The 18,619-nt window shown below is 49.6% G+C and overlaps 1 protein-coding gene across 8 annotated transcripts in view; it reads right to left on the reverse strand.

Annotated features, from left to right (window-relative positions):
• Positions 1 to 18,619, reverse strand: part of CEP43 (centrosomal protein 43) — an 816,584-nt gene that overhangs the window by 341,225 nt on the left and 456,740 nt on the right. For 5 of the 8 annotated variants that reach the window (XM_069606648.1, XM_069606647.1, XM_069606654.1 and 2 more), the window contains one exon: positions 6,057 to 6,116. The exons of the other annotated variants lie outside the window; for them this stretch is intronic. In XM_069606648.1, the coding sequence (XP_069462749.1) occupies positions 6,057 to 6,116 (60 nt within the window). The remainder of the gene's footprint in view (positions 1 to 6,056; positions 6,117 to 18,619) is intronic. 8 annotated transcript variants of the gene reach the window in all.

An 18,619-nucleotide genomic window follows, 5' to 3' on the forward strand; every position in this document is an offset into this window, starting at 1 on the left:
ATCATCCGCATATAATGATATCAAATGCTCTCCACTGGCCGTGTTTATGCCCACCTCCCCATATTGTTGACGCAGGCATATTGCCAGCGGCTCCAATGCCAGTATATATAGCATCGGTGACCAGGGACATCCCTGTCTGGTCCCCCTGCCCAGTTGCCAAGAATCTGAGACCGTGGACCCTGTCTTGACCCTCGCCATCGGGGTGCTGCAAAACAACTGTACCCATCTGAGGTATCCGGGTCCCACTCCATACCCCTTCAGGACCGCTTTCAGCCAGGGCCTTCGTACCGAGTCGAATGCCTTGACCGCATCTAACGACACTATGGCCAGCTCGCCCGTGTCCTCCTCAGTTTGGTCCATGACATGGTGTAGCCTCCGGTGGTTGTCGGTGATGTTCCTGCCCGGAACATATCCCGTCTGATCTGGATGTATCAGTTTCTTAATCACCCTTTTCAGTCTATTAGCCAGCAACGCTGTGAGTATTTTGCTGTCCTGGTTGAGCATGGACAACGGTCTGTAAGACCCGCACTCCATGGCCGGCTTGCTTGGTTTCAAGAGTGGGATGATTACGGCCTCAAGGAGAGACAACGGGAGTTCTCCTTTCTCATAGGCCTCGTTGAAAGTGGCAAGCAGAGGCTGGAGCAACTCTAGCTGGTTTGTTTTGTAGAACTCGCTGGGCAGCCCATCCGAACCCGGCGCCTTGCAAGTGGGCAAGTTCCGAATCCCCCGAGCGGGGGTCTCACTCTTATACAGCCAAGCCAGCAATCTGCCCGGCTTATCGCCCCCTGCGTGTATCCGCTCCGTATATTTCCTGTAGCTGAGTCTGCACAGTCTATCCCAGAGTGCACTACAGGACAACTGTAGCTCCTCTACTTTGGTTCTGTTATCATGAGCGGTGCTCGCGCAACGCGTGAGCTCCTCTAGCTCTCTTTCCGCCTCCCGGAGCTCCCTTTCAACCCCCCCCCTGTAGCCCTTTAACTTGGGAAATACCTACCCCACGCACCACCACCTTAAACGCTTCCCACAGTGTGCCCACAGAGCTTACGCTTCCCGTGTTTTTATCAAAATATTCTTCAATGGCGTCCCTCAGGCCCTCCCGAAACCCCTCATCCTGCAGAGCCTCGGTCCTAAGTCTCCATGTAGGGATCTGCGGGCGTGGGGGCTGGTGTCTCCAGTCTACCACCAAGGGCGAGTGGTCCGACAGCACTCGGGCCTTGTATTCAGCTCCTTCTATTTCTCTCACTATCCTGGCTGTTACAAACATGTAGTCTAACCTTGTGTACAAATCTTGTGGCGCTGTGTAGTGTGAGTACTGTCTATCCGTGGGATGCAGCCTCCTCCACGCATCCTCTGGGCCTGGGTCTTTCAGTAGGGTACTCGGCGCTTTAGCCGCCGGTGCCATTTTTCCTGCCCTATCCTTGGACCTATCCATACTGGGGTCTACGGTACAGTTAAAGTCCCCCCCCACACTACCGTACCCCCCGCCAGGGGGCCAAGTTTACCGTAGAGGGTCCTAAAGTAAGCCGCTGTATCGTTATTGGGGGCGTACAAATGTATGATGTGTATTTCTCTGTTTTCCAAGAGACCCGTTACCACCACCATTCTACCCTCCGGGTCCACCGTAGAATCAAGCACTCGAAACGGCACGTGGGGCGCCACCCAAGTGACGACCCCTCTGGCATACGCTGAATACGCCGCCCCCACAACGGTGCCCTTCCATTTCTTCCCGACCACCTCCAGCCTTTCCCTAGTGAGGTGGGTCTCTTGCAGCAGGGCTATGTCTACGCACATCCTCTTTAAATACATCATCACTTTGTTGCGTTTAAGGTCGCTGTTGAGGCCCCGTACATTCCAGGTCACAATTCTGAGATTACCCGATGCCATCTAGTCGGTCTATCTCCGTCCCATCCCTCCGCATAATGTTCCCCATGTAGGGTCGTTTCCTGGCTCCTTCCCTTCTATTAACGAACCGTGCCCCCCTCCCCCTTCTCCAACCTCACACCACTGCACACAACTCCCCCCCCCCTCCCCACCAACCCCCAACAATAGCCCAGCTCCATCCCTGGATCTCAGGCCTACCCACGTCTGGACCCGTCTCGTGACCAAGAACAAGGACCCCGCGGGGTGTCACCAATCTAACAGTGACCTAACTAAGTATACTACTATTGGGTGCAGAGGTTGCTCCCCAGGAGCTCCCAGTCATCTATTTAGGAGAAGTGAATTCAACGGGACCCGCCGGAAGATGCCGTGACTTCCCCCACACAAGCACAATATCAAACTATATTCTAGTCCCAATGTCATAGCTATGGCCTCACGGGTGCTTCTGCAGCGTGCTACTTATCTCCATCCGCTTCTGTCCTGGGCATCCGATTCCTGTGGCGACCTTGCATATCTAGCCATTCCATCGCGTCGCTCGGCGTCTCAAAGAAGAGGGATCTGTTCTTATGGATCACCTTTAACCTAGCGGGGTAAAGCAACATGTAGCGGTGGCCTGCCTCTCTGAGCCTCCTCTTCACCGTTCCAAAGTTCATTCGACTCGGTTGTACAAGCAGCGTGTAATCCGGATACGCTGTTATATTCGCTGACCCCCTTTCTATCGTGCCCCCTTTCCGGAAAAATTTGAGAATCTTCTCGCGGTCACGATAGTTCAAAATCTTTGCAATCAACGGCCGCGGGGGGGCTCCTGGGGCCGGTCTCCTGGTCAGGGCCCTGTGCGCCCTTTCGACCGCGAACCCCTGGGTTAGCTCTCCGCCTATAATCTCCTGCAAAAGCATGGTTTCAATGAAATCTGTGGGGTTCGATCCTTCCATTCCCTCCGGTACCCCCACTATGCGAATGTTGTTGCGCCTGGCGCGCCCCTCCGCCTGCTCTGCTCTGTCCTCCAAATTGCCCACTCGCTGCACAAGAGCATGAAGTTCCTTGGCGTGTGTATTGCACGCCTCCACGGTCGGGGCCAACTCCTGCTCCAGTTCCCCAGTGCGCTCCGCGATCGTTCGCACATCCTGGCGCAACAGGTTCACTTCTTCTCCGACCGCTCCTATCTTGAGGTTTAGGCCCTCTTGCAACTCTTTCATGGCCAGGCCCAGCTTCGTCTCCCAGGCCACCTTCAGGTCAGCAATTGCTGCCAGCACCTCCTGGATGGTACCCGGTGGGTCCGTCGCCGCCGCAGGGGTTTCTTTGCTCTTGCCCCCTTCCGCGCCCTAGGGCGACCTAGCATAGGTCTCCATCGTAGGCTGCTTGATCCGGGGTCGCACCACCTTGGAAGACATCCTGTTGCGTCGATTGGGCCCACGCACCCAGCTGTATCCTCGCGGGTTCACTCTGCTAGCCCGCCACAACCCATGGCCTCTGCAGTAGGGGCTCGCCCTTATGTTCTTGCTTTCAGCCCGAGGCGCATGCGACCCGTCTATCTGGTTGGGCTCGCCCACGTTCCGACCAACCTTGTCTTCCTCAGCTCGTCGGACCTTTTATGGCCCTTTGTCCACAGGCGGCCATCTTGGTTGCTCCCTTTCCTTTGCGCGACCGCCAACTTCTTCGGGGTCTAGTTCCGTGAATATGCAGTCTCGTCGTTGTGGAGGGCACGCACCGTATGCCCCCCACTTTCATACGCCTTTAGATGCACCATGGGCTCGAAAGTCTGCCAAAAACCATCACTTTTTTCCCAGGATCAGGATAGGATCATCGGGAGCTCCTCCAAGGAACGTCCTCTCACGTAGCCATCAAGCCACGCCCCCCTTGAATACGGTACTTTGCTTACAGGTGCCAATTGTTTTTACAGGTGCCTACATTCCTTCCCTGTGGGCACTTGTATTATGTTCTTGCTGACCCCTAATAAAAAGCCTATAGCCACTATGTGGCTCTGCTATCTGTCTCCAGCTCTCCACCACTCCTCCCAGGTCAATATGGGCATCTGGTGTCTGCTCCCATAATTTCTGTTACTAAACTGCTAGAGCTTGTTGTGGTAACCCTTTGCGCTTGGGGATTCAGGACGATAATATGACTGGGTGACATGGTATGTATGTTTCAGGCACAACAAACTCACAACCTCAATGTGTGTGCGCAACTTGCCATAGATCCATGGCAGGTTCAACATTGCATTAAACAAATTGCTAAAAGTCACAAACTTCTGGAAAAAGAAAAGTATTTTCTTAAGTTCACAGTAGGAACAATCCCTGAAAAGCTAGACGATTCACACAATTAGGTGGGAGAGTGGCAGCACCATGGCAAAAGGGATTGATGTAAACGACTTAACCAGATCACCCCCGGACTTTCTCAGAGGAAGAGGCAGGTTATTCTACTTTAAAATTCCAAAGTGCAAAGGTGTGTACTGAGAGACGTGGCCGACAGAAGAATTTGGACCTAAAATACACTGCTTAAAGTTAGTGGCAGGATACTTTAGAGCAGTGGTGTCCAACTCCAGGCCCCCAAACCAGAGATGTTTTTAGGATATCCGACATTAATATTCATGAGAAAGAAATGGGTCTACATTTAGAATAATTGCATGCAAATTGATCTCCTGAATATTGTAGAGGGGTAGCCTGAAAAACCGTCATGCTTCCAAGCCCTCTAGGCCTGGAGTTGAACAACCCTGCTTTAGAGGATTGGTCATAAAACATTCATGGTTTTTTTGCATGTCAAAAAGCTATCCACGCTTAGTTTGACATTCTACACCCTATTTAAAATGTGTTTTAGTGAGCATGAACATTCAAAATAAATGTTAGAAAAACAATTTCTTTCATGTGCCAGTATTTAGAGTGTATGTGGTGTGCACTCTAAATACTGGCACATCTCATACACTATTGGATTCATTAAAAAATACTGGTGCATTATTCTAAGATGTTTGCATTGCCTCGCCATTAAATTAGAAATAATCCCATTTAAAATCCAACACCATATTAAAATTAACTAGCGAGCAGGACAGTCAGTGTAAGTAATGTTAGAAAGACAACATTAGTGAGTAAAAAGAAACATTGTTTTCCTGTCCCACAATTATCGTGTAGCTGCCGTAGATGCAGGAAATGATTGTTAGATAACTAAAGAAAGTATTAAAATCAATTGAGAGCAAATAGTTAATCCAAATTGGAAAAACACTTAAAGTTTAACGTGTTACATGAACAGGGATCAAAAAGGCTTTTAGAACAGATCACACATTTTTGTAAGAGTCACCTCCAGCAGGTTTTTATGATGGCTAGTGCATACATTGTGCATACAAATGAATGAAATAACGGTAGTTTTGTATACTGTCGGTCAACCTGTTGTGGCAGTCTATAAGTCTTGAAAAATCATTTTGACTAACAAAACCTCCTACCCCATCAAGAATGAAATCGGAAACTTCTACGGGGAGAGGAGAAAACTGCCCAATATAACCTTTCAGAGACTACATTGTATCGTTGGGATACACCGATTTATCCATGCTAGAGTAAAGAGGTTAAAAGTCCCCCTGCAATGTATGCTATGAATAGCTTTACGTTCCCTGGTGGAAAAGAATAACTAGCTCTCAGGGATATATATATATCACAAATTTGTCAAAAAGGTATGATTATCCTCTCTTACATAAATCATGATTTAACACTGGGTGGGGTGATGCAACATATTCACTAATGCTTAGGGCCAAACGGGAAGTAGCACCAAATTTGCCATATGATTTAAAATCAGAACGTGTAAATTAGGAATAAAGTGGTATCATGGAAATTAAGTGACTAGATTAACATATCCAAAATATGTCAGTTTTTAAATAAAATATGTGATTCGATGCCCTCTGAACTATAGTGATCTTGCAACAACCCAACTACTATTTTCGTGTAAGGTGGAGGACCAAAACGTATTGCCTCTAAAGCGATGGACTAAAAAAACCTTATTGATCCATGTACCTATAACAGTTTGGAATTTCAAATAACTCCATGCTAATCTTGCAATACTGTAAATTAGCTACGCACACACTTTAGTGTCCATCCAAGTCAGCTTTTATCATGGTTCTTTAAGTGTTAGCTGCCCGCTGATGCCCAAAAGGAAGACCAAAAGCTCAATTGAGCCTTTCTGCTACCCATGCAGGTTACCTGTTCACCAGCCTTCTCACTGCTCCCTGCACGTTTATGAAGTCCTTTATACCTTGGTATCTGAACATGAGAACAAAAATTAAAGTTTACCACAAAATATAATCCTACTGGGTGTGGGAAAGCAATATGTGATGCAAAAAAATAACATGGCAGGTTTTAGTATCCATCCGCGGCGGTCAGCATCAAAGCACGTCCAGAGATGCTTTAATATTAAGGAACGAACAGTGCTTAAAAGGTGAACTGATCTTTAACTGAACTTCAATGAACTCGACCCGCACAGGATGCGAACTGCACTTTGTAACTTAAAAGTGGTTACGCTTGTCTGGTTACAAGTATTCTGCCTCACAAAAAAAGCAATGCTTCTCAATGTTTTGCCATGCAACTGTTCTACTCTCCCTTGTGGAGGTATTCTTTCAGATGTATCTCAGTTAATGGGATTTTAAGCCTAGACACATTAAATATGATGGAAAATTAGGGCATTTTATGAGCAGTCTGAGGCAATTTAATGTAGCAAAACAGCACAGCTGCAAAGTCACGTTTTTCTTATGGCACCACCATGTTCTACCAAAAATGATGAATGTAGTTCACCTACAACAGCTAAAAAATCATTCCATGTGAATATAAATGATCATAAGACCCACCTCGAGCCCCTATGTATGAATAATCTGACTATGGCTTCCCTGAACCAATTTCAAATGCCACAATTCCATCTCAAGATGTTAACGATAGACTGACGGGTGTTAGCAAGAAGAATAGCTATGTTTAATAGAGTTTTAGTTTTACAAAGGTAGCGGGCGCCCCTCTCTCGCAAGAACAGACATGATAACCTGTTCAGTGGTTATTAACCACTTGAGAGTTCGCAGCCACTGCTTTTACTCACTGTGCCTTTCACAGATGGGAAATATCCATTTGCATATCAGTCTTTGTCCTGCCCAGGGGCAGTCCAGCACCGAAATACAATGGCAATTCCAATCTGAACGAGAGTACCACCAGCAACCCCAGACACGTGTTTCACCCTTGTTGGGGATCATCAGTGAGGTGAAGCTGATGCCTCTCTAAGCACAGTGAGAGGGAGACCACGTCTGGTTGCCCCCAGGAGACCTAGGGTTACCAATCCCAGGTTCCTTACAAAATAGTTTTACAAAGGTAGCGGGCGCCCCTCTCTCGCAAGAACAGACATGATAACCTGTTCAGTGGTTATTAACCACTTGAGAGTTCGCAGCCACTGCTTTTACTCACTGTGCCTTTCACAGATGGGAAATATCCATTTGCATATCAGTCTTTGTCCTGCCCAGGGGCAGTCCAGCACCGAAATACAATGGCAATTCCAATCTGAACGAGAGTACCACCAGCAACCCCATACACGTGTTTCACCCTTGTTGGGGGATCATCAGTGAGGTGAAGCTGATGCCTCTCTAAGCACAGTGAGAGGGAGACCACGTCTGGTTGCCCCCAGGAGACCTAGGGTTACCAATCCCAGGTTCCTTACAAAATAGTTTTACAAAGGTAGCGGGCGCCCCTCTCTCGCAAGAACAGACATGATAACCTGTTCAGTGGTTATTAACCACTTGAGAGTTCGCAGCCACTGCTTTTACTCACTGTGCCTTTCACAGATGGGAAATATCCATTTGCATATCAGTCTTTGTCCTGCCCAGGGGCAGTCCAGCACCGAAATACAATGGCAATTCCAATCTGAACGAGAGTACCACCAGCAACCCCATACACGTGTTTCACCCTTGTTGGGGATCATCAGTGAGGTGAAGCTGATGCCTCTCTAAGCACAGTGAGAGGGAGACCACGTCTGGTTGCCCCCAGGAGACCTATGGTTACCAATCCCAGGTTCCTTACAAAATAGTTTTACAAAGGTAGCGGGCGCCCCTCTCTCGCAAGAACAGACATGATAACCTGTTCAGTGGTTATTAACCACTTGAGAGTTCGCAGCCACTGCTTTTACTCACTGTGCCTTTCACAGATGGGAAATATCCATTTGCATATCAGTCTTTGTCCTGCCCAGGGGCAGTCCAGCACCGAAATACAATGGCAATTCCAATCTGAACGAGAGTACCACCAGCAACCCCATACACGTGTTTCACCCTTGTTGGGGATCATCAGTGAGGTGAAGCTGATGCCTCTCTAAGCACAGTGAGAGGGAGACCACGTCTGGTTGCCCCCAGGAGACCTAGGGTTACCAATCCCAGGTTCCTTACAAAATAGTTTTACAAAGGTAGCGGGCGCCCCTCTCTCGCAAGAACAGACATGATAACCTGTTCAGTGGTTATTAACCACTTGAGAGTTCGCAGCCACTGCTTTTACTCACTGTGCCTTTCACAGATGGGAAATATCCATTTGCATATCAGTCTTTGTCCTGCCCAGGGGCAGTCCAGCACTGAAATACAATGGCAATTCCAATCTGAACGAGAGTACCACCAGCAACCCCAGACACGTGTTTCACCCTTGTTGGGGATCATCAGTGAGGTGAAGCTGATGCCTCTCTAAGCACAGTGAGAGGGAGACCACGTCTGGTTGCCCCCAGGAGACCTAGGGTTACCAATCCCAGGTTCCTTACAAAATAGTTTTACAAAGGTAGCGGGCGCCCCTCTCTCGCAAGAACAGACATGATAACCTGTTCAGTGGTTATTAACCACTTGAGAGTTCGCAGCCACTGCTTTTACTCACTGTGCCTTTCACAGATGGGAAATATCCATTTGCATATCAGTCTTTGTCCTGCCCAGGGGCAGTCCAGCACCGAAATACAATGGCAATTCCAATCTGAACGAGAGTACCACCAGCAACCCCATACACGTGTTTCACCCTTGTTGGGGATCATCAGTGAGGTGAAGCTGATGCCTCTCTAAGCACAGTGAGAGGGAGACCACGTCTGGTTGCCCCCAGGAGACCTAGGGTTACCAATCCCAGGTTCCTTACAAAATAGTTTTACAAAGGTAGCGGGCGCCCCTCTCTCGCAAGAACAGACATGATAACCTGTTCAGTGGTTATTAACCACTTGAGAGTTCGCAGCCACTGCTTTTACTCACTGTGCCTTTCACAGATGGGAAATATCCATTTGCATATCAGTCTTTGTCCTGCCCAGGGGCAGTCCAGCACCGAAATACAATGGCAATTCCAATCTGAACGAGAGTACCACCAGCAACCCCATACACGTGTTTCACCCTTGTTGGGGATCATCAGTGAGGTGAAGCTGATGCCTCTCTAAGCACAGTGAGAGGGAGACCACGTCTGGTTGCCCCCAGGAGACCTAGGGTTACCAATCCCAGGTTCCTTACAAAATAGTTTTACAAAGGTAGCGGGCGCCCCTCTCTCGCAAGAACAGACATGATAACCTGTTCAGTGGTTATTAACCACTTGAGAGTTCGCAGCCACTGCTTTTACTCACTGTGCCTTTCACAGATGGGAAATATCCATTTGCATATCTGTCTTTGTCCTGCCCAGGGGCAGTCCAGCACCGAAATACAATGGCAATTCCAATCTGAACGAGAGTACCACCAGCAACCCCATACACGTGTTTCACCCTTGTTGGGGATCATCAGTGAGGTGAAGCTGATGCCTCTCTAAGCACAGTGAGAGGGAGACCACCTCTAGTTGCCCCCAGGAGACCTAGGGTTACCAATCCCAGGTTCCTTACAAAATAGTTTTACAAAGGTAGCGGGCGCCCCTCTCTCGCAAGAACAGACATGATAACCTGTTCAGTGGTTATTAACCACTTGAGAGTTCGCAGCCACTGCTTTTACTCACTGTGCCTTTCACAGATGGGAAATATCCATTTGCATATCAGTCTTTGTCCTGCTCAGGGGCAGTCCAGCACCGAAATACAATGGCAATTCCAATCTGAACGAGAGTACCACCAGCAACCCCATACACGTGTTTCACCCTTGTTGGGGATCATCAGTGAGGTGAAGCTGATGCCTCTCTAAGCACAGTGAGAGGGAGACCACGTCTGGTTGCCCCCAGGAGACCTAGGGTTACCAATCCCAGGTTCCTTACAAAATAGTTTTACAAAGGTAGCGGGCGCCCCTCTCTCGCAAGAACAGACATGATAACCTGTTCAGTGGTTATTAACCACTTGAGAGTTCGCAGCCACTGCTTTTACTCACTGTGCCTTTCACAGATGGGAAATATCCATTTGCATATCAGTCTTTGTCCTGCCCAGGGGCAGTCCAGCACCGAAATGCAATGGCAATTCCAATCTGAACGAGAGTACCACCAGCAACCCCATACACGTGTTTCACCCTTGTTGGGGATCATCAGTGAGGTGAAGCTGATGCCTCTCTAAGCACAGTGAGAGGGAGACCACGTCTGGTTGCCCCCAGGAGACCTAGGGTTACCAATCCCAGGTTCCTTACAAAATAGTTTTACAAAGGTAGCGGGCGCCCCTCTCTCGCAAGAACAGACATGATAACCTGTTCAGTGGTTATTAACCACTTGAGAGTTCGCAGCCACTGCTTTTACTCACTGTGCCTTTCACAGATGGGAAATATCCATTTGCATATCAGTCTTTGTCCTGCCCAGGGGCAGTCCAGCACCGAAATACAATGGCAATTCCAATCTGAACGAGAGTACCACCAGCAACCCCATACACGTGTTTCACCCTTGTTGGGGATCATCAGTGAGGTGAAGCTGATGCCTCTCTAAGCACAGTGAGAGGGAGACCACGTCTGGTTGCCCCCAGGAGACCTAGGGTTACCAATCCCAGGTTCCTTACAAAATAGTTTTACAAAGGTAGCGGGCGCCCCTCTCTCGCAAGAACAGACACGATAACCTGTTCAGTGGTTATTAACCACTTGAGAGTTCGCAGCCACTGCTTTTACTCACTGTGCCTTTCACAGATGGGAAATATCCATTTGCATATCAGTCCAGGGGCAGTCCAGCACCGAAATACAATGGCAATTCCAATCTTCCCTGAACCAATTTCAAATGCCACAATTCCATCTCAAGATGTTAACGATAGACTGACGGGTGTTAGCAAGAAGAATAGCTATGTTTAATAGAGTTTTACTCTCATATTTATTAACACCCAGGAAATATGTTCTTATTACAACGTTTTTTAATGAAACATATGTCACAGAATATAAGTGATGGAAAAGAGAGGTGTTAGAGCAGTGCAATAGTGAAGAAGAGGCTAGGAAACCGTAGAGGGTGGGGCTCTAAACACAAAGGAGTGGCATGGTGAGTTCTTATTACAAGGATGCAGATTACAGGTAAAGATCAGAACTGAACTACTTGGTCTCGCAGAAGTCATCCTCTTTATCAGAAGCTGGAATAAGGGTTCAACATTCTGATCACTGTGCATAATCTTTGACAAGCCGTAGCTATAGACAGTCTAATGCCTATACCAAATAATGGGGGTCCTTAATGGTCAAGCAGTGTGGCATCTGGCTAGCAAACTCATCACCAATGACCTGAAATGCAGGTGGTGGGTATGGATCAAAGTAGAAAACCACACCTGGCCTTAGGAACTACATGTTTGCTAAAATGGGTCTTCCACAGCAGCTAGGTTCATTGTGGGTCCCATATTACATTTAAGTTGTTTCCATGAGTCGATAAGTGGCTCTCTCCCGGGTGACTAAATGTGGCATCATTCTATTGAATCCCCCATGGAAAAAATGCTCTTAGTTCTTAACAAATTTACCGGTGGGGCTAAATCACAGTGTGTGGCCAGAATGCGAGAGGCAATCTGCCCCCTGCATTAGCTCTGACCCATATCTAGCTGCATGCTAAACCTGGATTCACATAAGGGAAATTCGTGCAGTGAGAGGGACTTGCTGTGGCTGCAATAGATCCACATTCATACCCAAGTCTCAGGTATACATGCAGTTTTTACATGTTCATAAGGTGAAAAAATGGAGAGAAAAAAAAGACAAAAAGGATCATGCTTTTGCATGAGCGTTTCCACCAGGTGTGCTGTCAAATCACAGGTTAGTTATCTTGGGTAATGCTTTTTCTGATGGAAAAGTAATTTCTTTGACAGGATTCCTCATTGGTTATGCCACAATAAAAATGTCCTATTTCGACATTTAGTTCTTGATGTTGCACTGACTCAAACTGGTGTTTGACCAATTCCCTCTAAAGCCAATTCGAAAGTATGCCAGACAAACGAAAAGGTTACAAGATTTTTCTGTTCACAAATGTTTTCTTTACTTTGTGTGACAAAGGCAAGTCCAAGAACATTGCAAGCAAGAGAACCAGCATTAGCATTCCATGCTCTGAACGGTGAGGAGGGACTGAAAAGAGTCGTCACGGCCCCAAAGAGACCAGAGCGCAGCAGTGCCCCCTGACAGAGACAGAGAGCGAGATATTGCTGCACACCAGAGCAACGAGGAAACCCATGTAGCAAACCCAGCTGAGAGATAGAGGTTTAAAAAAGTTAACATGTGTTAAGTGACCTGCAGGTTTTTAAAGAACTACAAAGATAAAAAGTCAGAATCGGCTAATTGACTTTAAAATCATTTTCATCAATTAAAGTAATCCGGTCGATATGGATATTTGAAATAAATATGGGGGGATTCCAAGATGGCTGCCTGGTGAGGGAGGACGTGTTAACCCCGGCCCATCATTAAAGGGGACAATTAGCAGTGTATGAACCCCTCCACCGTGAGCTGACACAGAGAATGCGGGACCCCCGCCCCAGAAGTAGCGGAGACTGCAGGAAGCCATCTGTAGCCCCGGGGTCGTGGTGAGGCGACACAACCGCGGGCGATAAACTCTGAACGGAGCAAGAGCAGAGGCAGAGGCGAGCCCTGTGGAACGTGGTTACTGGGCTCTGCTGGAAAGGGATGTGGAGAGCTGCGCCGGTGAAATTGGAGTAGGCTGGGGCCAAGTGCAGGCTCAGAGCGAGACCGGAGGACAAGGATGAGCTGGGTATTACCTGAATTGTTCGTTTACAATTGTTCGAATGACACAATTGTTCGAATAATAGGGGGTCCGAATTGACCTTCTGCACAATTGACCGTATGGTCATTTTTATATATATTATGGGTTGGGTTGGTGTAATAATAATATAAGGGGATTGAGTGGGGGGTTGGATTGGGTGGGGGCTGCGGGGGGTTTCCCCCCGCATATATATCCTAATTGACCGTTTAAATTCGGTCAATTGTGCAGAAGGTAAATTGTTATTCGAACAATTGTCATTTGTACAATTCGCATACAACCATGAGCTGATTGTGTATGCAACTGCTGGAGGGGCCAGTGGAAGGCCGGAGAATGGCACAGTCCTCGAGAAGACTTCCCGACCGCATAACGGCATGGGGGGGCAGGCCCGGCCTTAGGGGGGGGGAGCCGGGCGACTGCCCGGGGCGCCATTAGCCCCCGCCACGCCAGCTCAGGGGAGTCTTTCAAGGGCTCCCCCAAACTGGCGTAGCGGGAGAAGGCGCAGCAGGCGGGCGCATTCAATGTCAATCGGCAGGCACCTCATTGTTAGGCAATGCGCCCGCGGCAGCAGAGCGCATTTAGGAACAATAGGGTGCTAATGCACCCTATTTATAGAATTGCCTCCTCGCAGGAGCGAGGAGGTTTAAAAAAAAAAACCCCAAAAAAAGAAAAAAGTGTCACTCCGTGGCCACGTCCCCTGTTGACCAGGGGCGCGCAGGGAAAGGGGGGGAGCCAATCCACCCAGGGCGCTGCTGCCCTTAAGGCCGGCCCTGGGGGGAGGCGTAGTGGAGCCGAGACCCCCTCCCACATCAATGGCACTGTGGAGGCGGGCCGCATTGGGGCACAAAGTAACGTGGTGACTGGAGAGAGGAGGTGTGAGCTGTGTGGCCCGCAGTGGTTCGGGCAAAGAAAGGAGCACAGTGGGGAGCCCAAGACGGAGCAGAAAAGGTTCCCAGCGAGAGTAGGCACCAGGGAGAGGTGATGCGCGGCCCAGACCACTAAAGCTAAGATAGAAAGGAAGAGGTTCCTGGAGAAGCCCCCCCACTCCCAGGTAACTGGTGCATTCCAGCCCTATAGAAGAGATCTCAGCCGCCGTGGGAGAGCCCAGTAGAGACCAACAGGGCTTCTCACAGACTGGGAGGAGCCCCCCGACCCCGGGGACAGATGACACCAGGCTGTAGGAATTGAAAATCAGCACCTCCCCCACCTCTGGGTGAAGCAAACAGGGTGCCTGGGCTCTGCAGTGCCCCCATTTCACGGCAAAGAGGCCAAGCTTTGCCCAGGGGGAGAACAAGTAACCTGGGCGTACAGGCTCCGTGAGATCTGTGGTGACAGGATCTGTGGCCAGAACTGAGACTGTGTGAGAGGAGGGGCCGGGCCGTGGCGACCATCAAACAGAGTGGACCCTGGTACTGCAGCGAAAGGAACACAGACCATGAGAGCTGGGGGGCAACCTCCAGTAAGGCACATGTCTAAAAACAAGAGCAAAGGAAGGAACAAGGAGGCTCCAGCCCATTCAACGGCGGCTCCCAGGGGGCAGAGGGCATGCTAAACAGGTGCTGGCAATTGGACAAACAGAGAGCCAGAAGGGCCACACTGCCCTTGGACGGGGCTGCAGAAGTAGGCAGGACTGCTTCATTGACAAGCCCAATGGCTGTCAACAGGGAGGATCTGGTGCCGTGCATAGCTGACCTCCAAACCAGGATCACAGACCTCTCATGAACAGTTCACCTCCCTAAAGTCTGATTTCAAAGAACAGGTCACAGCGCTCCAATATATGACTTAAGAATGTCCCGTGGGAGATTATGGATAGAGGCCTCAAAGCAAAAGAGCAGTCCTTGACGGAACTACTCCTCGCGGTCCCTCCAGATGGGGGCCGCCTTGATATAATCCACAGAGTGGGCCCAGTGAGAAGGGGCTCGGGGGCTTGTCCGAGGGACGTTCTGGCCGCTTTCACGGCCTACTCACAAGAAGATGATATCTTGAGGACTGCCCGCATGGCCACTTCCCTGAAGATCAACAGGACTAAAGTCCAATTATTTCAGGACCTGGAACAATCCACATCGATTAAGAGGAAACTGATGAGACCAGTAGTCAAAATTCTCAATAAGGAGACAATCTGATACAAGTGGACTTTTCCGTTTGGCTTGTTCACGTGGAAAGGGAGGCAATGCAGGATGACATCTTGCGCCGAAGGGCTCAGCTTGGTCTCGCCGAAAGCTGCGATGGGGCTTCTGCCCTGGAGGACACAGGCTTTCACACCCAGAGAAGGCAGCAGTTGGAGTGGTCAACAGTGACGAGGGGGGGGGGGGGGAACAAGCGGCATTGTGCATCAAAAGTCTGGAGCGGGTCCAAGGATAAGGCAGAGGGGGGATGACGACGAGAAAGGGAAATCAGAACGCTGCTGCTGTGGCCACAGAGACAGTCGGGCGGGTTAAGATGGGAGAGAATGGGTTAGTTCTTTGGAGATCCCAAGGCAATGACCTAGGGGAATGCAACAGGGATTGTACTGGGGGGCGGTGAGATGGGGAAACATTGGAGGGATGGGGAAGGGAGCTAGCTTAGGGGAGTTTGCTCTCTTGGAATCGGGAGAGGTGTAATGATGCCCCTCTGCAGTTCTTAAGCTCAGGTGGTTGATCGGCACATGGTTGGGATTTTGTCCCGAGGTAGTCACTAGGACCCATAGATGGGCCTGGGACGTTGGCGGGGTGGGCAGGCGGGGGAGCTGCAGCACACTCAATCGGCTTTCAGCGAAGGGATGAGGGAGGGGAAGGGGAGGGGAGGCGAGGTGACAGCATCTGTGCATCAATCACATCACACAAAGGGGTTAGCTGGTATTCGGTGGGCGGCTAGCGGAGACCAAAAGATGTTCCCAGGTGGTTGAGGGGGGGGGAGGGTAGGCTCAAGCTCAAACGATGGGGTTACGGTTCTCACCTATGTTAAGGGGATTGAATTCTTAATTCCCCAGTGAAATGGCGCAAGGTGGACCATTTCTTGAGGCGGGAGAACCAGACTCTAGCTCCAAGAGACCCACATTTGTCAATGTGACAAATTGAGGCTCCGCTTCCAGAGGTTCCCACATATGTATCAGTCTAACGCAGTTGATAAAACAGCGGGGTCCTAATAGCCTTCAAGAATATTCTCAATCTGGTGGTACTAGAGTCAAAGGGGGATGGGCATGGGCGTTTTCTGGCCGTTAAATTTCGTATCAATGCCGACACATTCACCCTTGCAGCAGTGTACGCGCCGAATACCGGGCAAGATGGCCTTCTTAGGAAAACTTTGGCTGAGCTTGAAGTGATGGCTGCGGGATACATAATATGGACTGGAGACCTGAATGTGGCATAGGATCCGAAGGAGGACCATAGTGGAAAGGGACACGCCACCTAGGGGGAAACATCTCACAACCTCAAGGAGAGGTTGAGTTTAGTGTATTGTTTGCTTGTTAGGCGCTTATACAGTACATACTTTATGTTTCAAAGCGCCCACAGGCCAACAGGGAGGGAACATGGGATTGCAGTACAATTAAATATACAAAAAATACAGTGAGGGAAGGGACGGCCGAGCCTACTATGCCTTGTGAGTATTCAGAATGTCCAAGTGGAGCAAGGAAGAGGGCAGTGGGGTAGGTGCTGATGTGTCCGTACTCTAGGTTGAACCACAGATGAAGTGCAAGGTATGGTAAGCGCTGTGCGGCCAGCCACTTTGGGTGGGGAAGTGCGAGTCTCTGGCGTGGAGGGTGTGCCGAGGCAAGTGCTATAGGTAGACAGAAGCTGGGGAGATTGGGTGTGGGTGGTCAGGGGCCCAGAGGATGCATAAGCGTCCAAGACACCAATCACAGCAACTGTGACATTAGCAAAGAAGGGAAGGAGGAGGAAAAGAGGAAAGTCTTGAGGTGCTTTTGTAACTTAAGAAGGTCCTGCTCAAGAGGGGTTGGAGGGGTATGGCTGTTCCATAGGAGGGATCCAACTGAGGAAAGCAAACATCCTCCTGCTCTCCGTTTAGCGAAACGCTTTACACACAGGGAGCTGGTGCCAGAGGAACAAAGAGGTTTAGAAGGAGAGTATTCTTCAAGAGAGTTGCAAATAGTGTGGTCCCTGGCCCCAGACAGCCTTGTGGATGATGCAGAGGGGTTTGAATTTGATCCGTACAGCAACCGGGAGATAGTTTAGGGCAGGAGAGATGCAATCCCTGGGATTAAGGCCAAGGATAAATCTTGCTGCTCTATTCTGGATTAGCCAAAGGGGTCATAGAGTGGAAGGAAGGTAGATTCAGGAGGAGGCTATTGCAATCGTGAAGCCTAGAGAGAAACAGGGCTCGGGTAACATTGAGCTTCTTGGGTGAAAGTGAGTAAAGGGAGAATTCCTTTGAGAAGGAAGAGTTGAAAGTGGGACTTCTTGGCAATGTCCTGAGTGCGAGGGGGGCAGGAAGGAGAGAGGGGAGTCAAAGATGACTCCAAGGTTTCTGGCTTCAGATGAAGGAGCAGGGGGACAGCCCATAAAGGAAGGCCAGTGAAGAGGGAAGAAGGAAGGAGCGGGGGTCCCAATCGGAAGGATCTCAGTTTTGCTGGAATTGAGGAAAAGATTGGATGTACACCAGGCCTGGAGGGCAGATGGGCAGTTAGAGATGAAGGAAGGTGGAAGTGAGTCCGTGGGAAGTCTGAAAACGTGTGGAGTGTCATCTGCATAACACTGGAAGCTGAGGGAGAAGGAGGCGATGCAGAGTTCCAGCTGAGCAAGATAAATGTTCAAGAGCCAGAGGGAGTGGATAGATCCCTGGGGGACACCACAGGTGGAGAAGGAAGTAGGAGAGGAGAAGGTGCCCAAGATGATTGGGAAGAGTGGTCAGTTAGAAAAGGTGCCAGCCATTCCAGTGCCCGTTCCGAGTTGCCATGGGTATCGTGGAGCCTTTGTATGGGGATGGAATGGTTGAAAGATTCAAAAGGTAGAGGAGAGATCAAGTAGGATGAGGACAGCTGGGGAGTTGGGAGTCAAGGGATGCAGGCAGTTCTTCATGGGTGTTCAGAAGAACAGTTTTGTGCGTCTGGATGCTTGGAATCCAGATTGATGATCATGGAGAACACGGACAAGTTCAGTGTGTGAGTTGAGTTGGGACAAGGCCAGCTTCTCCAGCATTTTCTCCATGAAGGGGGCGATTGAAAGGGGTCGGGGCTGGTGGACGCGCACATGTAGGGGTGCAGAAGTGGGGCACACATAATATTCACACTTCCACACAACACTGTCCCGCATAGACTATATCTGGGTGACACCTCAACTAGCGGTGCCAATTCGGGGAGGTATGCATAGGCGCAATTACATTATCTGATATCGCACCCTTGGGCACGACTGTCGACATACAGCATGCCCGGAGGACGCTCTGGCAATGGTCCATGCCGGAATGGATCCTGACTGATGCGGCCCTGCCGGGGACAAGAATCCAGATGTACTTTCGGGACAATGACATTTCCAACACCCCACCTCACCCCCTGGGGATTGGTGGGACATCGTCAAAGCGGTAATTAGGGGAGAGCCGATAGCTCTCGAGTCCTCCAGTGTCAAAATTACTAGGAGACTGGAGGAAGATTCAGAGGCCCAACTCAAAAGCGTTATGCCTAAAATGGGAAACTGCCCAATAAAAGCCATGCTGAAAAGCTATATGGCGGTTAGGGGCCAGCTGGA

This window comes from Ambystoma mexicanum, chromosome 4p (assembly GCF_040938575.1).
Source record: "Ambystoma mexicanum isolate Mex_15411 chromosome 4p, UKY_AmexF1_1, whole genome shotgun sequence".
NCBI lineage: Eukaryota > Metazoa > Chordata > Amphibia > Caudata > Ambystomatidae > Ambystoma > Ambystoma mexicanum.